This window comes from Centruroides sculpturatus, unplaced genomic scaffold (assembly GCF_000671375.1).
Source record: "Centruroides sculpturatus isolate CEXI.00-Female unplaced genomic scaffold, Cexi_2.0 scaffold623, whole genome shotgun sequence".
NCBI classification, from domain to species: Eukaryota; Metazoa; Arthropoda; class Arachnida; order Scorpiones; family Buthidae; genus Centruroides; species Centruroides sculpturatus.
The window spans coordinates 368,136-394,646 of record NW_019384836.1 but is presented as its reverse complement, the minus strand read 5'-3'; the positions used below and the strand labels follow the sequence as shown (position 1 = coordinate 394,646).

The following is a 26,511-nucleotide window of genomic DNA, read 5'->3' as shown; positions in this document are numbered from 1 at the left end:
TAATTTTTTAATCTTTTCTGTTTCATTTTTTTTAATTTTTTATTCACTGCTTTTTTGCTTTCTTTCCTTCACTTCCACCAGCACTTTCAATGGATAGAGGTCACTTGGTAAAATATCTATCCAAAGAGGTGTGGCTTTGCCTACTTTTTAAAATGTCTCTAAAGTGACTTAGGCAAATGTCATTACCCCGAGCGGCAATACGGCCAGTGTAAACCTTTTTGGGATGTTTTTTTTCAATAAAATCAGTCACTTTCTGATAATACCTCGAGATTTCCTTTGTCGAGCAAGATCCTTCCACAATGAAGCAAACGCGCGGACCAAGACTGATGAACAAAAGTGAATAAAAAATGGCGCTGCAAACTAATGTGACGTCGTATGGTGAGTTTTTGTTCGTATCGTGGAGCAAAAATGTGTTCGAATTTTGTGTTGTATCCAGAAAATTTCGTATGCTGGGACGTTCGTATCCTGAGGTACCACTGTATGTATTATTGCCACAATAAAGTCTTTTTACTATCCATAAAGATTGTTAGTGCTATGCTAATGAGGACTGTCTTTGTTTAATTGTGATATAGTAAAAAGAACATGGGCAGGTACTGAACAAGTTATATAGCATCTCAAAGTCCGATGCTTTGATACTAAGCCAAACAAGAGCCATTAATAAATCGAGCAATTATTATGCTAAATTTAATAATAATAGTCCAATTATTAACGGCTCTCGTTTGGCTTACTGAACAAGTTATATGCAAAATGAGTCAGAAGCAAACCTTATGAACTGTAAGATAGAGATAAAATTCTTTTGCTATACAGTAGTGAATGATAAATGCAGCTATTTTTGCCTTAGTATTTTTACCACAAAGAAGTAACATGGAATGGAAATTATCACACAATAAATAAATATATGCTGTTAAATATCTTTTGCAGTATAATTTTATAAGAATGAATTAATAAACTTTCATAAAAAGAAAAAAATATGGTGGTGACCATCGACTTTAATGAATCAAAAGTACCAATCATAACCTACTGCAAGGAGAGATAAATTAAAAGCTGAAATACCCAAGAAGGAAATCAAAATAATGCACCTCCTTAGATTAATTTCCATCAATGCACATTTATTTTCTGCTGATTAATTTCCATCAATACACATTTATTTTCTGCTGATACTTGTGACATCATGTGTGCTATCATCGTTAGAGTAGTAGCATAAAAATTAGTAATTTTTTAAATGCTCTCTTCTAGACTTCTGGAATGGTTTTTTATGCTCAGCAAATGCAAATACCCCCCAACTATGCACATTTGCTAGATGTCCTTGTGCAAACACATAATTTGCAGTAATTTGTGAACTCTAAATGAGAGTCATTTGTGAACTCTGAATAAGAGTTTGCCACCCTCAGAATTATAGACGTTCCCATACAAGCAAAAAAGTCAATGGAACCATACATATACATATACTCACCTCCAAAGATCAAGATCAGTTTTCACTGCGAACCAGTCCTACTGCACGCAGTCACGCGCTTCGAAGTTCACTGTCACTAATTACCGTAATGTCCATGTGGAGCAAGCTGCCACACCCCTAAAACTATATAATATCAAGTATTACACGAACAATCAAGTGAGCAAATCAAAGCCAGCATAGTCACATGAGCTAAATAGTTAAACACAATAGTCTTAGTAGAGCAACATGATGCAACTCCCAATTGCACGCATCCCATAAGTAGGACGATTTCAGGGACTATATCTTGTAAAAGGAGTTATGTTTCCTTTGGCTTTTTTGCTCCTATGGATAAGGACTATAGTTCCGATAAGGTCTAAACCAGTGTTTTTCAATCTCTAACGAATCGTCACCCCCTTCAATAAAACCATTACGTACTATCGCCCCTTCACTTCAAAATTCTGATGCCAAGGGCCAAGGCTAACGCCAAATTCGTACTGCATTGAATAGACTAGTGACTAGTATTATGCTATTTATTTAATTATTGTATGATATAACGAATAAAATATCTAATTATTATTAATATAATGTTTTACTATATTGCCCAGAAAATTGTTTTTCGCCCCCCAAAATATAAATTGTTACTAATCACCCCTTCAACATGAAAAAACGCCCACATGGGAGCGATATCACCCCATTGAGAAACACTGGTCTAAACCATCTCGCTCAGAGGTAAAATTATACCCAATTTGCTAAAGCCATAATGATCTCAGTAACATAGCCAGGAAGATACCCGACCCTCCTTTACCTTTGTAAATAAATACATTAATAAAAAGATCAAATAAACACAGGAAAAAATATTTGAACACAACCAATGCCCTTCTACACAAGCATATACCATATCAAGTTTACTCTTCATCCACAGCAGTACAAAGGCCTGTAGGACATTTTAATTTGAACCATCCCTAAATATCGGTTCTAGTTACACATTACCAGTGCAGATTATAAGTCGACCGAGCCCGTATATAGCAATCATTTTAAATTATTGTGGAATAAAATAAAACTTTCCAGTTTTAAAAATTATAATAATAATTATTCCACTTTTAACATTTTTATAGGTTTTTTTCCCTTTTAATTTATTAATTCTATTCCAATTTTTTTTTTTTAACAAAATTTTATTACATTGCTTAATATAAATTATTCCATTAATACATGAGCAAATGTTAGAGAAATGATTATATTTGGCATAATATTTTAATGATTTCTTTTATATGATTTCAAAAATATCAAGAATCAATCTGTCAGAATTATTGAACACAACTAAAATAAATCTTCTTTATTTAGCACTTAAGAAAAACACAACGCTTTATATATTTTTTCGTGCATTTTTTCATCCAAATTCATTAACTCTTCTTAATTGTAACACGATGAAAGTAGCATGACAAATGCATGAAATGTACAAGAAAAAATATATATATAATATATAAACATTAAATTTTTTCATTAAAAAAAAATCGATTAAACAGTTTCTTCTTTAATAATAAAGAACCATGCAAAGTATAAAACGTCAAAGAGAAAATAAAATTATTGAAAATTTAAAAATAATTCATGCAATATTTAACAAAACGAGGAAAAATCCCATATAAAAATCTACCTGAGCTTCTGCAGCTTCTGTCAAAGGAGTTTGTGTATTAGCGGCAACCCAGGCTTCGGCAAATGTTTCCATTACTGAATGGAAATCCATTCTTTCGAATCCTTTTTCTATAGTAAATAAATTCGGTATATTTTTTCCTCTTTCAAAAACTTTCACTTCTTCCAGTTGTTCAATGGTTTGTTTGTGGCGCCACCAAACAGATATAAAATATTTTTCTAAAATCCATCGGCACTTGTCCATAACCCGTTAAAGATGTAGCTTATATAATATTTAACGTATATCGATATTTTCTTTCTTTCTGTAATTAATAAACGTTTTAAAACGTTATTTAACTTATAATTATTAATATCTATATTATATTAATCGAATATATAATTTATCGATTTTTCGAAAATTTAAAAATTTACGAAATCAATTTAAAATTTTTATAATAATGTTAAAACGTTAATTTCTTTAAAATTTTAACGTATTTGTAAATTATATGTTCCGTTTGAAATTTATTTAGTCGAATTTTTTAAAATGGATCGCGTTTTAATTTGTTAATTAATTTTTTTTTTGTGACTAGAATAGTAGGTGGCGCTATGATTTTTCCCGCGAAAATTTTCTTATCAACGTGATTTGTTATTGTTTCTTGTTGAAGTCTGTGTCATTTTCAGTTAATAATTTTCGTATTTATCGAATGAATATATAACTTGCGGATTGTCTAAGTGTTTCGAAAAGACAATATGGCACTTGATGTTGATCAGCGTCTCAGAGATATTCAGAGAGAATATCTTGATTTTTTGGACGACGACGTAATGAAGTTTAATGTAAGGAATTTATATTTAATATTATCTAATTATTAATTTTATAATATAATATTGTAGGTGGATCAGGGTTATTACAGTCAGAGTGTTAAAGATATGATTACGGATAATGGATGTCGTCTTATTGTTAATATTAATGATCTCAGAAAGAAGAATCCTAAACGAGCTCAGGAGTGAGTATTATTTTGAATGTTATATATTAGTCAAAAAATTAATATGTTGATTAGTGAAAATATTTGTTTTATTTAATAAGAAAAAACTCTGATTATCTGCTTCTCAGATATGAATAGGAATAAAATTTTTTTATACTAAAAAACACTCCATGTATAAAAGATGGACTTGTACCGATTATTAGTAATTATGGAATTAATTTTTTAAATAAAATTAAATTTTTTTGGTAATTATTTTTATTGAGTACATTTTTTTTCTTCATTTTATTTTAAAAAAGAGGCATATTTATTTAATAGACATTTCCAAAACAGAATTTTTTCTGGATGACCTGCTTATAAAGTGTTATAAAGAAAAAACCATAGGACTACTTACCAACTGTGCCCCATTAGAGATGCTGTTACTTCAGCTTGTTGTGGAGCTGCACGTTAGACTGCAGATGCACACAAAGCGTTTCACGTGACCTTGCTTTTACAACATTTGGTCGTGTGACCACTAGTGATGGGATGATACCAAAATTTCTCCAGATTCCAATTCTGATTCTTTTGAATACTTTATAAACTTTATTTTAGTTTAGAAAAATTAATGGTTTACATTACGAGCACAGTACATTCATTAATAAACATTAAGCTTAAGAATGGAAAACAATCAGGAAATCCAGAATCAATCTTTTGAAAGAAATGTGAAAATTCTCCATTTATATGTGGATACACATGCTGTTATGGTGTACTACGAAATAAATTTGTAATCTTATTTCGGATAAAGTTAATGTTGCAACACTAACCCTGAAGAAATTACATCTAATTTCCTATTACTCAATGAACTATCCCATTGTGTCAGATAGGGTCACCATCTTTGGAAACTGCTTCGTTGGCCAATGCGTTAACTGGGGTAGAGGAAAGTAAATGAGAAGATGCATTATTTTCGCAATGGGTATGTGTTGTAAATGATTTAATTCTGTCGTATTTAATACTAAATGAAGTTTGGAAAATGATGCAACAAGCCAAACAAATATCATTATCTCAAGTTAACTGATTTTCGAATTTGTTTACTTGAGTGATGAATATCTAGACCGGGGATGTCCAGCCCACTTAATATTTTTATGTGGCCCACTGCACCCTAAATTTTTTAGGTATATTTTCATTCATTTTGGTAAAGTAAGTCGCTTATTCTTGTTTCAGTGGATACACTTTGATGTCATAATGGCGTAATTCGTGTTAGAAAACTGTTATGCATGTGGGGATAGTACATAATGTGAAGGTCGAAAGAAATAGGTTGAGTGATTGCCATTTAACTAACATTCTTAGAATTAAGAGTAGTATCATAAAAATAGATATTGACATTATTATAAAAGGAAGGCAATGTCAAAAATTGCACTGAATTTATTTTTATTTTGTGTGAGTGTAATTTCTTTTTTTACTGTCAATAATACAGTATTTTTTAAATAATTTATATTTGTTATTAAAATTTGATATTCACATTTTGAACTTTTTAAAAGCAAATATTTATATAAAGTACCTTTGTAGCCTGCTGAATATACCTAAATTTCTAATTTGGCCCTTTAGGTAAAAAGGTTGGACAACTGATCTAGACGACCAACTCATTTTGAAAAATACATTTTTAAAATTCAAAATGGTGTTAAACTTAGCTTGAACAAGTATTTTTACTCAGAAATATGCAAATTGCATTTGAAAATTTAGCATATTATGGCATCATCTATGGAATCATAACAAAATCTTTAATACTTATAATGAGAAAGTTGTTTTATCATTATAAGTAAAACATACTAAATATTAAAAATAATTTTTTATAGTATTTTTCATTAATTGAAAAATAATATATAATTTAATTTTGTTTACATTTCAAAATGTTTTGCCAATTGCTTGCCTTGATTTGAAACTAGATAGCCCAATAGTTTAATTAATGTTAACTTGCTTATAATTAAAGATTTTTAAAAAGCAGGCAAATTTGTGAAATAAAAATTAATGAAATTACTAAAAAATTCAAGTAAATTTAAATTTGATAATCTTTTGTTTGAAACAACACTAAAACAATTTGTATAGTTATGTTGCAAAAGAAAAAAAGAGTTGCATTAATTTAAAAAATTGTAATTAAGGATTAAAAAAATGCAGGCAAAATTAAATAAATAAAAAATTATTAAAAATAATAATAATTAAAACTCTGGTCTTTACACTGAAACCAAAACTAACAATAAAATTAAATTAATTAAAATTAAAATCAAATCAATCAAAAATTAAAACAATGTTTTTAAAAATTTTATAAAAGTTGTTTTGAAATTTTCAAATTGTAAATCAAATTAATTTTAAAATTTACATTATTTGTGTGCAGCAGTGACAGAAAATTTTACTTTTAATATTTATTTAGATATAGATATACAGAATACAGATTGCTGATCAAGCTAGCCCAATGGCAACCCTATCTTTCCTAAAAGGAGACAGTTAGAATCGATCAAGTGCAATCTCTCATTGCTCTGACTAAACAAAAGAAAAGTCTATTGTGACAGACATCACCTCGTATAGTCGCTGCGTACTTTCTGCTTTATCAATGTGAAAGTTTTCAATAAACTAATATTTAATTAGTAATATCATAATTTAAAAAGTTTTTAATCTTTGAAATAAAAATTAATTTTCTTATAAAGTGTGGAAGAATCATTTTTAAGAATCAGAAATTGTAACGAGATTTTCTCATTTCCTATTCTGATTCTAATAGACAGAAAATGTCTGATTTTTCCGATCCCCAATTCCAGTTCTGATGAACCTATTCGATATTGAATATTTTCTCCGTCACGTGTTGGTCCACATTGAATTTTTTTTTATGTTAAGCCTAACGCGATCACATGTTTTAGAAAAATAATAATTGTGGCTATCGTATTATTTCGAATTACTTTATATTTCCTATACACAAAATAGACATATTAGGGAATGTAAAAAACAAAAAATTTTATTTTAAAAGTTAATTTTAGTGTGATATATCTCAAAACAAGGTACAACACACAGTGGAGCATTACATTTTACACATTGATAACGTGATTCTGCACGTTTTTTGATAGCCGAACATACTTTACATACTCTGGATGAATGCTTTTTTTTTTTTTACTGTAGGTGGTATAAAACTAGGAAAATGCCGTTTGGATAAACGTAATGGATTTTCATGTGATGGTCGACCACAGCGGGCTAGATGTCTGCTTGTGTGATACTTCTCTATCACTTCTCTGATAACAGACATACGAAAATCTAGAAATGATATTTGTTTTTTCGTATGTTTTTGATATAAAATACAAGCATTATATAATGTAATATCCATCACATAAAAAAAAAAACACTTTTTTGTACCATTTTACCGTTTTCCTCATGCATGGATAATTGTGTATTACTCCATCACAGAAATCGATACCACCCATATTGCTATTATAATCCAAAATACAATTTGGCTTCATTATTACTTCCCCAGATCTGTCACGTTTACCCGAATCAGAGAATTTATTGTCACTCATCATGCTTAGAATTGCCACATCCCTTTTGTCTTTCCAGCAGAACACAGACAATTTATCTTTTTGACAGGTGATAAATTCCCCTTCTTTCAATTTATGATCAGGAAAATTATGTGGCATTCCTATCCAATTTTTATTTACTTTTCCACATACATAGGTTTGTTTGTCTAGAAGCATTTTTGCTAAGGTTGGTGAGGTGAAAAATCTATCTAAATAAACCTTGTGATATTTACCGAACAACAGTTCTAATAAGGTTAGCACAACCTTTTCTCCTTGCCCACCTTCAAAATTATCGTATTCAGTAATAGCTTTGGTATAAACTATAAAGTCCCAAACATATCCTATTTGTGACTCACAAATTTTGAAGCTTTTCACTCCAAAACAAGCACGCTTGTTTGGTATACATTGCCTAAATCCCAATCTCTCTTTCCATAGCATAAGACTTTCGTCTACACAGATATTTTCCTCTGGGAGGTATGCATTTTTGAACTTGTGGCATAAATGATCGATAACACTGCATAATTTATGCAGTCGATCATCACCACCTGAAGCTTGATTATTGTCTGTAAAATGCAGACAGGACAATAAAAGTTGAAAGCGGTTGCTCAACATCGCACTTGAAAAAAAGGGTGTCAAAAAAAGATCTTCGATTGTAAAATACATGCTTAGGCGCGGTTTTCTAATTATACTTGTGACCATTATAAGTCCTAGAAATTCTCTAATTTCTGGATTTGTCATTGGTTTCCCATTTTTTATCTGACTATTCTCTCGTAAATCATCACAGTTTAGCAAACTATCACCATATCTGTTCATTTCTGAAACAATCTTGTCGACAAGTTCGTCATTGAAGAATATACTGAAACAGTCAAACGGTGTAGCATCACTCCATAGATTACATTGTATTCCTGATGGTCTTGTAAAACTGTTCACTTGAGGATGTCTGAAATTTGTATGAATCCATCTGTCATCACTACTAAATCACAGACATTTAGCAGTATTACTTTGAGTACTGCCACATGATCTGCCTCTATATCCACTCGTAAATGATAATTCAGGATCAAAATCATCACTGTCATCACTTACATTTTGTTCTGGTATGTAATCATCGTTGCTGTCTGAAAATTCAGATTCATCAGAACCTAAATTGAATAAATATTCGATAACTTTTGACTTATTTAGAGCGCTGTGTCTACTACTTGCTGCCATGTTGAAAAACAGAAATGAAATGGTCTAATTTTCTTTGTGGTTTCTAACAAAGAACTATTCCTAGAATTTTGATAACCTGCTGAGCAAAAACTAGATAACATAATGGTTCTTTTGATATGAGTCACTTATTTCAAAACAACATATAAGTAGTGACATTTGATGTTTAAAAAACGTTCCAATGTAAACACGAAAATATTCGGGATCTCCTATGCAGGTCAATGAGGTCAACACAAATATTTTCGGGAACAATGTACGACAGGTTAATTGTCTCATTACTAGTGACTACATCTCTGACATGTTTCTGGACAACTTATTTTTCTCATGGAAAAATTCATTCTTTTACACTATTCTTTGCAGGCATCACATGATAGAGCAATGACATCTTATTCCTAACACGTGATTACTTCTTTTGTGATTCCAAACAGCTTGTGGACCACAGTTTGATAAAAGTTTGATCAACTTTGCTTTACTTATTCTTCCGTAACATCATAACATTCTATAACAAAATCCGTTGAATTAAGATTTGACAATGATGATTTATTTTTGTGGATTATAACAGTGAAAAACAGAACAAATAAAATAATAAATAATTGAATTACTTTAAATTTCATTAATATACAAATTTGCATCTCATATATTAATTAATGAACTAATATACATTAATATACAAGATGCAGATTTGTTATCATGTGCTTAGAAAACTTTTTATGTTACCCCAAAAAAAGATAATTATAACAACTCAGTTAAACTGTGGGTTGTTAATATAAAATTATATAGAATACATTAGCTGTAAAATTTAATTTGGTAAATTTAAATTTTGTAAATTTCAAAAATATTTGAAATTTGAATTCAGTTTGAATGTAGAATGCAATAGAATGAACCATTCTAAATGGAACATGTATAACTGACCTGAAGCAGTACAGTAAAGCTGTTCGAAAATGTTTGTCATTTTTAAAGTAATACTGGAATTAAGCAAAGTCTACCAATGTGATTAATAATTATAATTATATTTTGTATTTTCACTTATTATTAAATTCAGCTAATATACATTTTCATTTTTTTATCAAATGAATACATTTTATTGTTATATAATATATTCTACTAAGAAATTAATATGATTTTAAAAAATTCTAAACACTCTATCTCTCTATTTATATGATACTATTATAAATTAAATTAAAGGTAGTAATTTGGCATTTATAATGATTCACTTTTTCTAAAGCATTTTATTGATATATCAATATTAAGTTCAAAGACACTGAATTACAAGATAGACTTTAAATATGACTTTAAACTCTTTATTTTAACAATGTAAATTCGTCTCTTTAATCCAAAACACACGCTTTGGTAGACTTTGTTAATATAACATACAGCAAACCAACTATATATATCTTTATTTTAATCGGTGATTCTTCATGTTTATTTTAACATGAAGAATCACTGTGCTGTTGCATGAAAAAATGTTTATTTTTATGTAACATTTTTTTTCTTCTTTTTACTGATTTTTATTTATTTATTTATTTACTGTACATTTAAACTCTGTTTTTCTCATATATGAGTTAGTTTTCTTACAAAATAAATTATTTATCAAAGTTTAATTAAATTTTTATAGTACAGCTCAGTTTAGATTTGCTTTAATCTGATCAGTATTTCCTCTGAATTGGAAATGACAGGGATGTTTCTCTAATTTATTGGTGGTTCTCTTGGAAAAGTTTATTAATGCTAAATAATATAAAAAGTAAATAAATAAATAAAAGTTATGTAAAATATGTTGATGCATATACATACTTTGTTAGGTTTATCTTATTTTTTTATTTATAATTCAAATATTTTTTAAAGTTAATTTCAGATATAAAGTAATGAATAATGAAATAGAATAGCAAATATAATTTTGATATATCTGAAAAACTATTTTTGTTTAGTATGGAATCTAAAGTTGCAGTTCTCATTTTATTTATGATTAATTAACACAAAAGCATTGTCATGAGGACAATATTAGCCTTTCTCTATACAATAAAACATGTAACAAATGTATTAAAAGTATTGTAAAACAATAACAAATAAGTGTAAAAACTACATGTATAGAAATACATAAAATTAATGACAATAAGATTAAACATTAAAGAGATATATACAGTAGTCTCTACAGTTTATCACTTGTTGGTTCACTCGGTTCAGTAATCTGATATTCCACAATATGGTGTGCATGAAATTTTTGTGTTATTTCTTGTTGATGTATGTGTACAGTCAGTCAGTAGTTGTTTAATGCACATGTGGTTAGAAAAACAGTTACATTTATATTTAATACAATAAGCTAACTTGTGAACCAAGATTGTTTTTTACTGTATAATACATATGTACAAAATCTAATAATTGATACCTGCCAATCCAATATATGTTAGATTACAGAGACTCTACTATAAAATTCTTTTACAATTGGATTTGTATAAATGATACTTTACATATAACATATTTTCTACATTTACAACTCATTTATAATAATGGAAAAAAAATCAACAGTCACAATTGTGATTAATATGACAAACTAACCTGTAAACCAAATGCATTTTTCTTTACTGTACAGTACATACAGTACACACATACAAAATCNAAATTCTTTTACAATTGGATTTGTATAAATGATACTTTACATATAACATATTTTCTACTGTAAATATAAATTTTTATAAATTTATTAGTTATTAATATATAATAACATAAAAAGAAAGATCTGATTGAAGTATTAAGGTGACAGAAAAAACATATAGACATGAAGTATTTCCAGTGTAAGCAGGAGTTCATAGGCTAATATAATTTAAAGGAATCATTCCATTAAAGTATCTAAAGTAAACAATTGATCAAAGTCTAATTAAGCATTAATTATATCAAGTTAATTGTTCTAGTTCAATTTGATAATTGAGTAATTCTAGTTAACTCAGTAAATTTTATAATTATCAAATAATGCATAAGAAATGTAACTACCAAATACAGTGGATGATCGGTTAATGAACATAATCTGTTCCAAGACTTTGTTCGCTATCTGAATTGTTCATTAACCAATTATCGATTTACCATAGGTTTCTATGGGAATTTGATTAATTCATTCTGGAGACTCCCAAAAAATAAAAAATATATACTTTCTTACTACATTCATTCATATGTAATAATAAAAATACATATATACACAGTGTTGCATATTTATTTGTCATGTTTTTTCCGTTTGTGGGGGTTAAAGAATCTGTCCAATGTCAATTGCTTTTCTGTCTTCTTCATGATTTTTCAGAAGTAATTAATCTCATTGTAATTGTAGAGATCCCTAATACCCCGTTCGCACACAATCCACGATTCACTTCAATCTCGATTTACCCACAATCTGGATTGTGACTGTCGCCAGTGGAACGTCGTGCTGTTCGCACAGGTAACTCGCTTGAGAAGAACCCGGCTATTACACGCGATGATAAAATTGACATAACTATGCGATAAGTCACGAACACCAACAAACAGAATGGAAGTTTTGGTTAGAAATAAATACTTTTTCTTGCCGTATATCTAATAATAGACAGATGTCATCGTCTCTCCAGATGTGTTTTTTATTTTTCTGTCGATAGCCGGACACATGTTCAGCAGCCATCTTGTATTTCCTCGGGCGCGTGGGATTGTGGGATCTCTCTTATGACTGGATCTAGTTTCAAGAACTCTCTCCAGTCGATCGTGATTTAGCCTCGTTTCAGTCGAGATTGAAACGGTCGAGAGTGTTTGCACCACGGAACTCTCTCCGACTTAAGCCACAATCTAGATCGAAATGCTCGGTGCGAACGGGGTATAAGCCTATTAACCTCAATCTGGTTTGGATGCCATTTTAAGACCACTGTTCTGACATCCTCCCACTTCTTCAAAAGATCTTTAATAGCAGATATCGGCATCAATCCTCTTTTTCAGAAGAAAATGTAAAAGGATTGTTTCTATCAGAAATATAAAAGGCTGGAATTACAAGGGAGAGTTTCAAAGTTCAGGGGAATACTATCTGATCGGTATATACTGGGTTGAACGTCAATGTCAACGTCTCCTGCACTCCGAAAAGTTTTGAATTGTTGACTGAAGACAAAGGAAGACCAATCTGTATTCATTATTTTACGTCGCTTCTTCTTGTGCTTGTTCAGTGAAGTGTTCGTTGTCCGATCATAAAAATCTTTCGCGAAAGTGTTCATTATCTGATTTGTTCGTTAACCGATCACCCACTATACTATAAATTACCTTTTATAATATTGAAATTGTAATTTTTATTATAATCATCGTTTCATAGAATTTATATCTGTTAATCTATACTTATCTCTCTGACAAAAGTATCAACAAACTTCAATAATAATAAATTATTTATAAGAGTACCAAAAAGTTTTATTTTATTTAATTAATTAATACTGGTAATGTCCAATGGACAAGAAAGAACTTTTCCAATAACAAACCCTTAAATAAAAACAAAGACTACTGAATGTGCAGTCTGCAAACAATACAGTAGAAAGTATATAGAAAAACTGAAATATTGTTGTTTTCTTGTATATTGTATAATTTTATGTTTATGTATTATTGTATTATATATATACATACACTAAAACAAAAGAAATGATTTCCACTGGACAAAAAGATCAGAAAATACAAAAACAATTAAAAAAAAGCAGATTGGAGTAAAACCACACTTAACTTTAAATAAATTAATTAGAAGATCTTGTTAAATATAATTTATCATTCACAATGAAATATTTAACAAGTTTTTATATTTTTACAGGCTTTTAGAAAATTCATTTGAAGAACTTGTTGCATTTCAAAGAGCATTGAAAGAACTTGTTTCTGGTGTAGATACTACATATGCAAAGCAGTTTGAAGAATTTTATATTGGATTGGAAGGAAGGTTTGTATATTTTTAAAATTTGTTCAATGAATGTATAGATTTTGATTTTAATTTTGAATTGCTTAATATGAGAAACAAAAAGTCCTAAAAGAATATTAGTTTATTAAATGATTTGTCTGAATATTATGTATCTAACTTTACTGACTAGCATCACCATATTATATATTTTTTGTCACACACAATACTATGAAATGCTACTTTAAAAATTTTAATAGTTTCTCAGTTAATGAAGAATGCTCATTCACTAATTGGAACTTTTAACTGAGAATTGTGTCAAATTTTTAATTTAACAAGGAAGCAAAAGAAAACAGTTCAAAACTTTTCTAAATTCTAGTAGTAAAACTATATTTTTAATATATTGTCAATTTCCTATCTTTAAATTCTGTATCTGAAAAAATAAGTTTGTAATTAATGTTAATTATATAGATGTGTTAAAATTATTTTTATCATATTTAATTTAAATCAATTAAAATTTTGGTTATTACAAAATGTTGATTTAATATTGTAAGTATCTTTTCCAAATAAAAATACACAATTTCATTATAGTTTTGGATCGAAACATGTAACACCTCGTACTCTACAAGCTCGCCAGCTTGGAAGCATTGTTTGTGTAGAAGGAATTGTAACAAAATGTATGTATTTTCAGTAAAGATAATATAAACTTTAATATAATATAATTTATAAAATAATATAAACTTTAATTTGATTAAATTTAATTTAGGTTCTTTGGTTCGTCCTAAAGTTGTCCGTAGTGTTCATTACTGTCCAGCAACAAACAAAACTTTAGAAAGAAGATATACTGATTTGACTTCATATGAAGCTTTTCCATCAAGTTCTGTTTATTTGACAAAGGTTACTTTTACTTTCAAAATTATTAAATTGTTATTTATAATATATAAATAACTAAATTTCAATGTAATACAATATACAGTAGAACCTTGTTAAGAAGTTTTTGAAGGGACACAGTAAAAATACTTTTTAGGCAGGAAACTTCTTATGCAGGAATTGTAAAAAAAAATAAATTTTTATTTGTATATTCAATTTTTTATCAATATGAAGGTAATATATTGTAGTGTAGTGTAACATAGTAAAATATAGTAAGATGCATTGACTATAGTAGGTGCTTTATGGTGCATGTATGGTGTCAATATGACTTGCCAACAGTTAATGAACATCACCAGATAGGGAGTATGGTCAAAGTAACATTATGATCCTAGCTAAATTAATGACCATCTCAGGTGTGCAGGTGTTTGATATACAATATGTTGAACATCTGGAGTTATTTTATTAAAACTTTACTATTTTTTATAAGTGTTAAAGTTATGATGAGGAAAAAGATTACAATTTGTCTCTAGTGGAAACTTCTTAAATGAGTCAAATATCATCAGTGGGACCAATATTTTGGAATTTCTTACCTGGGGAAGCCTTCTTATGCAAAAAATTTTAACACTCATCTTATAGTGTAAATGCTGAAACTGGAAAATTTAGACTTCTTATATGGGAAAACCTTTCATGTAGAAACTTCTTAAACAGGTTCTACCATATATATATGAATTTTAACACTCATCGTAATTCTATATATATGAATATATAGAATTATGATTGCCATGCCAAGTATTATTAATAACAAATAATGCAATTTTTGGGAAATTATTTTAATTACTATTAACAGTAATTAGATAATTAATATATTTGGATACTTAAACTGTTTAATGGACCGAAAGTTTTCACTACAAGTGGGTGTGCTTCTATCAGCAATAAGTTTAACCCTTTAAAATCAACATCCCGAAAAACCTCGGGCAAGTTCCATAGAGTTTCATAAAACTCGGTACTTTCGGCCCTTTCCCAAAATTTTTTTTTTTTTTTGAATTTTTAAAATGTTTTTTAGGTCCCCAAATTTTTTCAGAATTTTTTGTCCGCGCGAAAAAATTTTATCGCGATTTTAATGAGCCTTTGTTAAGGCTCAATTGTTTTTCAATGGGAGTTTTTTATCAAATTTATTTCATGGTTCCTAAGTTGTAGCGCACGGATTTTTTTTCGGTAAAGTTATTAAAAGCTGCTTTTTGATGTCAAAAACGACCTCCGATAGTTTTTTAATTTTTTTAATTAATATATTTTATTNTGAATATGTCGAAAAGTAGTTTAAGGTATGTAGATTTTTCTGTAATAAAATACAAATTGCAAATCTTTTTTAATACCCAAATGGTACTTACTTTCTGGATGAGCTTAGTAATTTTTGAAATTTATAAGCAGATATCAGCATGATTATTTATTTTGATGTTGTTTAATCATTAAATAATTTTCAAAAAATTATCAAATACAGTGGTGCCTCATATAACGTACTTAATCCGTTCCAGGTGCATATTCATTAAGTGAAAAGTCTGTTATACGAAACGCATTTTCCCATAGAAATACATGTTAAAACATATAATTCGTTCCATAAAATAAATAATACTGTACCATAAAATAAATGAAAATGGAGCAGTCACGAATTATGCCAGGTAGTCAGATGTTGTGAGGAGGAAGTGGAGGAACACTTTCTTTACACATTCATACAGATACAGACTTTTTACACATTGCAGCAAGTCTCTTTTTATTGTATTTTAATCGAAGTCAGATTCAGGAGAGTCTAGCAGAGCTTGCAGGGTCATCTCCTCTTGTTCCATCCTTTGTTTTTTGGCAGCTTGCTTCTTGAAAAACATGTCCAAGGTGGTCTGCTTCTCTCTCTTCTTCAACACCTGTCTGAAATGACGGGCAAGGGTGTCATTGTAGAGATCATTGATCCTGTTGACCTTAGCTCTGTTTGGATAATGAGTGTTGGTAAACTCCTGAACCTCTCCCCATTTGACAAGGAAGTGTTTGTCAACTTTCACTCCTTCTGATTTCTTGCTTTGTTTCAATTGAAATCACCTTTCTGTTTTTTAGAAGCCATTATTTGCACAACACTTAAATAAATGTAAATACCCTGCACTGAGATGATGTACAGTACTGTACATAATAAACAAGGGAGCAAGTTGAATTCCAACGGGAGCTCTGTACTTCAGATATAATAATAATATATTCTAAAAATACTAATATATTATAAAAATAGCAGATTGTCATTGGCAACAGCAAAAGAGTGGAAACATCATTAGCACTTGTTCACAGAAAGACTGTTGTTCACCTCATGTAATTGCCGAACGGAAAGTCCATTGTTCGCAGCCAGTTCGTTGCTTGAGTCACATAACGGCCAAACAGAAAGTCTGTTGTTTGCAGCGTGCGTTATACGAGGCACCACTGTATTTGACAAAATTTAATATTTGAAATTTACAAAAGAAAAATTTCAGAAAGCTAGAAATTAGAAATATGAGGTAAAAGAGAACATAAATACAGACTACATACATACATATGTAAGTCTTTCTTGTACATATGTTTTATACAAGAAAGACTTTGGCCATGCATGAGGTGTTTAGCTGGCGGAAAAGAGGGTAAGGGAAAGGGGGAGAAGAAGGAGGGAGAGGAGATAGCTAGTAGAGAAAGGTAGGATCCCTCTGAATGGCATATATATGGCTACAGTACCCTCTATGTTTGATGATGGCATGCAGTTTTTAGGCTGCAAGGCCATAGTCCCCCGAGGGGTCTAAAAGAAAACCTGAGTGTAACAAACACCAATGTTTCAGTGCCGCCACGAATAGCTAAGTGTAGAAGTTAGTGCCAAGTGGCTGTTAGTAGGAAGACTTATAACTACTTAATACTAATGAAACTGAACATGAATGCAAATCTTAATACTACTTAACAGCTAGACAGACAGTGAGAAAAACAAACAAACACAACAACAAACTAGACGAGATGAATGGACAGACAAAAGACCAACAACCAAGACCCCAAATTTTTTTTTTTAAACATTAACTTACTCACTAAGTTAATAAATACAGACTACACAAGAACTAATGTAAAATTGGATTAAAATGCATCCTTTTTTTCCATATGTTATAATGAGGTATGGGTGAGATATTGGGGCAGTTACAAGTATGGTACTTTACTTTTCTCCAAAGTTATAAAAACATATGAATAAAATCAATAAAACAAATTAAAAGAAATTTTAATTGCTTATCAAAAGAAAATTTATATTATTTTCATATCATGTTTTTCATATAAAAAGCTTCTCTGGTTCAAAATTTAATACAAACAGTCCTCTTTTATATTGAATCTGGCTGTATACATCTAAATGATGATCTTATAAAAATAAAAAAAAATCTGGGATAAAATATACGGTAGAGCCTCGAAAACTCGGCACTCAATAACCTGGCAGTCCGGATAACTTGGCCATGCCCTGGCAGGGCAAAAAAATCCTTAGTTAATTAATTTTCATTATAGACAGCTTTATGCCTCATAAAGTATTTTTCTGAGGTCTGTCTTATCAGGTAAATTACTGTACACGGTGTATTCATTAATTTTCATTTTCATGTAGTAAAGGCTCTATGCCTTCATAAAGGACGTACTTTTCCTTTGTTTAAGGGTATTTGGGCAGTTTATTCTCTGTTGTATTCTCAAGTAAACAATACATACAAGTACAGTACAGTATTTTCTGAGGAAACACTCATACTTATTTTTTTAACCCCATTCCCGATAATCCGGCATTTTCACAAACTCGGCCACCCTTCAGTCCACATTAGGCCAAGTTTTCGAGACTACTGTATTGAAAAAGTTTATCATTAAGTTTATCTTTTTTGTTAAACTTAATGAATCTTTTTTTAAAATGTACTTTTCAGATTGTAAGAAGATTTTGTCAATTTCATTTTGTATATATACAAAAAGAATCATTTATTAATTTTGTTGTTCCAAAATTCATATGTTATTCATTTTTTTAAATTTATTGTTATGTATGACAATAAACCTAAAAGTTTGAATAAATGAGGAAATATTTTCAAAACCACCTTAAATAGCTTTGTGACTATGACCATACATAAAATATCTATTTTGATGTTATTCAAAATAGAAAAGTGAAATCAATTTCATATACACACATTCTATAATCTTAACTTTATTACTAAATGACGATAATGATTCATAAGGTAAAAGTCTAAAAGTCTTTAGTACTTAACAGATGCATCCATTGTTCTTAATTCTTAGAGAATATTTCAGTAATACAAATATTACAAGTATATCTGTGGAAGGCAGTATTATTTTTCAACTCATTCAAATTTGAACATGACCAATAGTTTGAGAATGGTTTAGATGACTAAATATTAGAAAAATTGTGCATATTGGAAAATAGAATTATTTAAAATAGAAGGCATTATTTATATTTATTAATTTTTTGAATATGAATATATATTGCTTTTAATTGAGTAATAAATAAATACACAATACTAAAATATTCTCAAGTGTTTTTTTGAGTTTAAAAACATATCTTCAGGTCTACCAAGTTCATGAAAGTGAGTTTTTAAGCTTAAAAGTACTTGAATTTTTTTTTTAGTGTTGTGTATTTATTTGTTACTCTGTTAAAAGTAATATATAATCATTTACAATAAAGTGGATTTACACTTTACGTCTTTGGCTATTTATCATAAAATTTAGGATGAAGATGGAAATGTTCTTGAAACAGAGTATGGTCTTTGTACATACAAAGACCATCAAACATTTTCTATTCAAGAAATGCCAGAGAAAGCTCCTGCTGGACAGCTTCCAAGAAATGTTGATGTTATTGCTGATGGAGATTTAGTTGATAATTGTAAACCAGGTGACCGTATTCAAGTTATAGGAACATATCGTTGTCTACCAGGGAAAAAAGGAGGATTTAGCACTGGAACATTTAGGTAATACATTATTCGTATTAATTGTTTCATTTATGTATATAAATTTGTTTTAAATATAAAAAATGTTTAAAATTTTGATTACTTATTTGTTTTTGTTATGAGGTGTTTTAATCAATGATAAATTTTTAAGCTATTTTTCACTATAAAACTTAAAAATGAATTTAGAAAAATAAATCATTTATCTAAACATAGTTTTCTAAATATTGTTTTTATGAATACCAATGTTTCAGACCATTAAATCTAAAAGCTATTTGAAATGACTTAAAACAGCTACAAAAGCAATTAAAAATGTCAAGATACTTCATATGAATTAGTTTTAAGTCTTTAAGCTATGAAAATTTCTTCTTTCTACATACTTGGAGATGAAATTGTTTTTACCTCTCATACTACAAGGCAAATTTGTATAACAAAACCAGTCAAACAATTATACCTTCAGTCAATTTTGGGCTAATTTTATTGGGCTGCAATTTGAAAAACTTATAGGCCTATAAATTTCCACTGTGGCCCATCTGTCTTTCCTTAATATCAAGAACAGAGTTAGATAGATGAAATCCAAGACCAGATATAGAAACCTTAGGGGCAAGAAGACCTGATTAACTATATATGAACTTCAGATGCAAATCAAAAGTCATGTTACTTCAATTCAAAAGTTTTCCCCTGAAAACAGTTAATAGATGACCAGCATGACTCTATTGTTAAATTAAAGGAAAAGTATAATGTACAGGGGCAAGCCACTACTAATTTGAGGTGGAGAACATACATTTCAAATTAAGTAAATTAAAAATATGATTTAAAATTCCAACATTGTGACTATGTCACAATAAATAATTGCTAATGTTTAGAGTTAAATTTGAATACATTGACAAAAATTGTATTTCATAAATTGAATTAAATCTGTACATTGAAAGTTATATATTGCAAATAATTTTTTAATTTAGAAAATAGTATTTTATATTTTTAAATTAGGTTTCCTCTAGAGCAGAGGTTTCCAACTTGTGTTCTGCAGAATCCTAGGGTTCTGCCAATAAAAATTTGGGGTTCCACAATAAAATCCATTGAGTCTAGTGATAAATGAATGTGCCAATGAAGATTTGGGATGTAAAGTGTAACTGTTCTAATTGATCAAGTTGTTGTATGATGATGTGAGGACTGGATCCAAGACTAGAACAATTACACTTCTCATTTCCAAATCTCATTGGCACACTCATTTATCACTAGACTCAATGGAAGGTTCTGTGATGAAAATAAGTTGGGAACCTCTGCTTTAGAGCCAGGCTTCTGTAATTACATATTAGTTTTGAGTTCCAATGTGGCAATAATAGATTATGTTTGTGAGGTAAAGCACATTATTTTCACAATTATAACCTATGTTTTTATTTTTTAGATTAGTTTTCTTAAGATTTGATGTCCTTATGATTATCTAATAGATCAAAATCAAGAAATAATATTTTGATTTGTACGGTATTATTCATACTGCATGAATTTAATATTAGTTTCAGAATGTTATAAATTTTACCATTAAATAAAAGTTTATGTATTTAGTTAAAGAAAGTAATATTTTTTAAATTACAGGACTGTTTTGATTGCTAACAATATTAAACGAATAAGTAAAGAAATATCTCCTGCTATATATGCTGACGATGTAAAGAAATGCAAACAGTTCAATAAGCGTAATAAGGTAAATTATAATTGTTATATTTTATATGCTTTAAGTTAAAACATAGTTTTACAAATGACTCTACAAATCTTTAATGAATGAATTTAGCTGTTACTTGTTAATAAATACTGCTAAAATGTAATTTTTCCAAAAACTCATTCCTTAGTATATATAAAAAAATGTTTACTTCAGTACAATAATAAATAGTATTAAATCATAATAAAATGCAAAATTTTTATTATTATTTTTGTACTTGTATAAATTTCTCAGTTTTGTTTAAATATTAGTTTTTTTTATTTGGCTCTTTCTGTCCTATGGCACCAAGAAGGTTTTTTTCATATGCATTGTGAGTTCAGCCAGACCTACTATGGGGATAACTAATTTCCCAATATCTGGGACAGATTATCTTTAAAAAATTCCTGGAGGTAATGGCCCAGATTCAATTTCAGGTCTCCCAGAGCATTAGACTGATGCCTTAACTGTCTCAGACTTCTGGCTATTGTAGTTTAAGTAGTAGAAACATTATCCAGTAATCATTTTCCAACAAAGTTTAAGATTTTAATGTGAAAATTATATAAAAGCTTTATTCTTATAAATATTTGAAAATCTAAGAGAGAAATTATGCAAGACGGAAATCTATTTATCTGCTGTTTATTTTCTATTACATTGTTTTTATTGCATATTGTCAGTGGGCAACCAGGTTTGGCAATTTAATGCATTTCAAAAACAATTTTCATATCAGTTCAACAACACAAGTTAAACTGTACAAAGTCAGCAATTAGTTACCAAGAAAATGTATAAAATAATTTAAATAGATTGCAATGCAAGCATCTATCATTAATCAGTAGGAATAAACTATAATTAATATAATTTAGTTTATAATTTATTCAATTTACACAAATAATAATAAATTTTTTGATCTGATGAGTTGATATTGGCTGCATATAATATTTTCATAATTTTTATTTTATTTAGACATTTTATAATTTTAAATAAGATTTTACATACTCTGGACTTAACATGTTCACTATCAGTGTAAAAACTAATTTCCCTACCAAATGGCAAAAATTTTTTAAAATTTTTTGTTTAATCATAATATGTAAAAAACATAAAATGAATTTTTGTTATTTCTTTTTTAAAAATGCCACTGTTTGTACCAATAAAAAATTAATATACAGAATACTAATATAAAAACAATGGATAAAATATATTCTTTGGAGTGTGTAATAAATGATAAAAATAAACTTTCTTTCCTATAAACAAAGAGATTCCTAGAGCAATAATATAACTAAACTTTGAAGACACACATGAGCATTCTCAAAATATTGGTGAGGCAGTGCAGGATGTTTCAGAGTGTATTTGTCACTAAATATATTAATAAATGTTCAATTAAAAAAATCAATTTATAAAATTTATTGAAACTTATTAGATAAAACTCTTGTTTTTTTAGCACGATATATTTGATGTATTGGCTGCATCTTTGGCACCATCTATTCATGGTCATGAATTTATCAAAAAAGCTATATTATGTATGTTACTTGGTGGTGTTGAAAAAATTTTACCGAATGGAACTCGTTTAAGAGGGTAGGTAAAATATGTTAATAGATATTCTATTTTTATAGTCAATGAATAATTTTCATATAAACTTCAAAAAACAACTTCAGAACTACTTTGAAAAATATATGATATAGAACAAAAACTATATTTAACCTGTCTAAATTGTTTATATAGGAAATCCTCATTAATTTGAACTCAAATAGTTCAAAATCATATTAGTTTGTAACTATACTTTTATCCCAGCTAGGGATATAGAGATTTACATATTTAAGAAGTTTGGTTAGTTTGAAATACAGCTATTTCGAAATTTGAAGTGAAAATTCTGTATGAACTGTGATACAGTTATGTTAACTCATTTTGTTTAGATCAAAATGCCTCCATAATATAAGAGAACAATAGACCAAGAACAATTCTAATCTGGTCAATATGGCTTTGTTTTTACAGTAACACGGTTTTGGGTGTCACCTTACCAATGGACTATCTTTTTTTCTCTTATCTCATAAAATATGGCTAGGTTTCAGGATTGCATGATTGGGTTACAAGTAGCAGATTGATGTACAGGGCTCTAGGCTACTGCATTTGGGCAACTTACTACTTTTTGGGCTACTTTAAAAATAATATTCAATACGTTTTGAAGAATTTTGCTTTACTTTATATAAAACCTATCTGGAACCTGCAAAGTTCTCACTGGACATATGCTGTTTATCTATGTTTTATGTATATTACTATTAATTAATGAAAATAGTGTTCTGCATAAATAACAGTATTCTGTTTGTTTAATAAATTACATCAGTTATGTGGCATTTGGCATACTGTACAGAAATACATAAATCTTAAATAATTTGAAGTTGTGATTATTTCATCTCTTGAATTTCAAACTAATGAGGATTTCCTGTATTTATTTTATTTATCACAATGTGTCTCTTTCTTGTGCACACACTCTGTGATAAATAAAGTATATACATACATGTAAAATACATAAAATGTAAATACTATTAGTACTTATTATACTAAAATATTTTTTTCACCTAAAACTAATTTTCACTTTTAGTAGCAATATTGAGAAACACTGGTGTAGACCAAAAACAATATTTTTTTATAATAATTGTGTCTTAATAAAGTTATTAAAAACCAAGATCTTTTTAAAAACGTTATACCTGCTTGAGGCTTAATAGTTGAGATACTTATTCAGAATATGTTTGGTAAATTAGCTAATAAGCACTAACATTTTACAATTGGTGAATACAGAGTTCAGTATTCTGTAATTGTTAAACAGAAATGTATAATAACATTTTTTAGTTATTGGTAATACAAATATGGATAACATATTAATATTACCAGTAGCAACAAACTTTGATGTCAAAATGAAAATATTTCATTAGCTTGTGAGATAACATAACAATTTCATTTCTAAAATCTTGTTATTTGTTGTAAAAATGATTTTAATAGCTTTCTAACTGTGCAATTGATTTCTAATTGTTTCTATGAATTTGGTTTATATAAATAAAATTGCTAAATTTCAATTAATACTAAATTACTAAATCTAAATTTTGATAGTTTTTTTTAACTATCAAAATTTATTGTTTATATTGTTAGAATTTTGACTTTTTGAAAAATTAGTTAAAATATATTAATTAACTAACAGAATTATATAATAAAAATAGTTTAAAGTCATGAAAAGAAAAGTACGTTGTAATTGTTGAGTACAGTAATACCTCGACTTACACTACCCCGACTTACGCAATTTTCAAATCTCATCAATTCGTCTTTTGTTTGAGCGCCACACAACTCTTGATTACTCATTTCCCCCACACTATTGTTCAACTTACATGTTTGGACGTGTCGTGCGGAATCAACACAAAGCTACAATTTATTTTGTGTTATTTATTTCTGTATTTGTTATATCTACAGAGACTTGAGAGACTTTCTTGTAACAATGAACGAATCAAAAGACGAGATAAGATTAACGAGAACATTTATTAGCTTACATACATCCGACTTGGATTTTACACAAATTGAGAAATTATACCCCGACTTACGTGAATTCGACTTACGCGGTTATCGCTCGGTCCCACCTATCGCGTAAGTTCGGGGTATTACTGTATCATAAAAATAAATTCTGCTTAATGATAAATTTAATAGTTATTATATTTATTATAATAAATGATTAAAATTATTAAAAAGATGCAAATATTATAGAAATTTGTTTATATTTCTTTTTGTTTTAGGGATATAAATATTTTGCTAATTGGTGATCCATCAGTAGCAAAATCTCAACTTCTTCGTTATGTTCTTCATACTGCAGCAAGAGCTATAACTACTACTGGTAGAGGATCGTCAGGAGTAGGTTTGACAGCTGCTGTCACAACAGATCATGAAACAGGTAAAAGAATATAATATGTAAATTTCTGAGAATCCAGCCTACACTTTATCAGCCTGGCAGGCTTATAAAGTCTAGGTCCAGGTCCAGGCTTTCTGGAATTAGGTTACTTTTAATATTTTGGCCATCTATTCTGTTCTATTGTATTCCTATTTAGATGTTCGATTTCAGACTGTTAAAACCTGAAGAAGGCCACTTAATGTAGCCAAAAATGTTCATTTTTAAAAATTTTTTTATTAATCTGTTTTGCTGGAAATAGTGTGGAAGGTATAACTTATTATTATTATTATGGTCCAACTATTTCAATATTTTTTAAAAAGTAATTTTTTTAAAACTATTTATTACAGATAATTTATTACTTACAGCAAAATTTTACAAATATTGAATGTTATGAAGTTGGTTGTTATTAAAAATCAAATGCAGTCAAACTTGGTTATAACAAACATTAGGGGATTGGCAAGATTTACTTGTTATATTTGTGAAGAGCAGTGGTGTAACTGGGGGAGATGGGTGACTACTAGTGTTGCAACGAATACTATATTCAGCCTCAGGCCAAATACTGAATATTCGGCCAAACTATTCGGCTTGATTAACGCTGGTATGAAAATTGGCGCGCAAACCGCATTATGGCAAGGATCCTGCTCTCTATTGGCCTGCTGTCACTATGCTTTGCCAATTACGTTAATTCTTGGCAGTTGTAGCAGATAGACAAGAGTATCATGGAAGTATGTGATAAATGATGATATCAAATGTGGATAACAATGAAATGACCTACACATGTAAATAATGGAAAAAGAACAGAGAAGGACCGCAAAGTGAAAATGTGAAAATAAATATGAAATTGTGTTGATAACATAATTGAACAAGTCGAGGCAGCTTATTGGCATGAAATTCGTGGCTTTCAAAGCCAAACAATTGTCATAGACTTCGGAAAGCTAAATGCTTGTAATGAAAGTCACTTAGTGTGCATGGGCGAAAGCCTGGGGCCATTCGGGCTACCAAGCTGTCTCGAATCTGTGAAATCATAACTGTGACTTATACTGACTCTTTTCTCCGTTACACCAGGCTGAGTCACGTAATTGTAAAATGGGAACTCTACGACGGAAAAGTGACAAATCGAAAGTATCGTGAGCGTGTATTATGATGTATGCAAAGGCATACGTGGATTAGAGCGATAGAGGAAAGAGAAAGGGAAGAGCAAAGACGAGCACTTAAAAAGAAGGATAGGCAGGGTCAGACCCTCAGATGTGCGAGGATTCTCCAACGATAGGCGTGCTGATCTTTGTAATTATAAATTGTGAATACATGTGACTAATATTATTATCTTTTTTATTTTGTGCATGTTACAAGTTATAAATAAATATAAACAAACAACACTAACTCTATAACATTAACTCTAAATACCAAAATGATTAATTTACTGTGTTTTTGTTATTTAT

At 29.1% G+C, this 26,511-nt stretch overlaps 2 protein-coding genes across 5 annotated transcripts in view; one reads left to right on the top strand and one right to left on the bottom strand.

Annotated features, from left to right (window-relative positions):
* Positions 1–3,417, bottom strand: part of LOC111630208 — a 39,826-nt gene extending 36,409 nt beyond the window's left edge. For 2 of the 4 annotated variants that reach the window (XM_023374271.1, XM_023374272.1), the window contains exon 1: positions 3,084–3,416. In XM_023374271.1, coding sequence (XP_023230039.1) covers positions 3,084–3,323 — 240 coding nt within the window. In that variant the 5' untranslated portion in view covers positions 3,324–3,416. Of the gene's footprint in view, positions 1–3,083 lie in introns of all 4 variants that reach the window. The other 2 variants (XM_023374273.1, XM_023374275.1) reach the window with 2 other exon arrangements.
* A 266-nt stretch (positions 3,418–3,683) lies between these two features.
* Positions 3,684–26,511, top strand: part of LOC111630214 (DNA replication licensing factor MCM3-like) — a 49,355-nt gene continuing 26,527 nt past the window's right edge. The window contains exons 1-9 of the mRNA XM_023374283.1: positions 3,684–3,877; positions 3,950–4,062; positions 13,558–13,680; positions 14,227–14,312; positions 14,402–14,532; positions 19,240–19,478; positions 21,051–21,156; positions 22,586–22,719; positions 24,921–25,075. Of these exons, the coding sequence (XP_023230051.1) occupies positions 3,809–3,877; positions 3,950–4,062; positions 13,558–13,680; positions 14,227–14,312; positions 14,402–14,532; positions 19,240–19,478; positions 21,051–21,156; positions 22,586–22,719; positions 24,921–25,075 (1,156 nt within the window). The 5' untranslated portion in view covers positions 3,684–3,808. The remainder of the gene's footprint in view (positions 3,878–3,949; positions 4,063–13,557; positions 13,681–14,226; positions 14,313–14,401; positions 14,533–19,239; positions 19,479–21,050; positions 21,157–22,585; positions 22,720–24,920; positions 25,076–26,511) is intronic.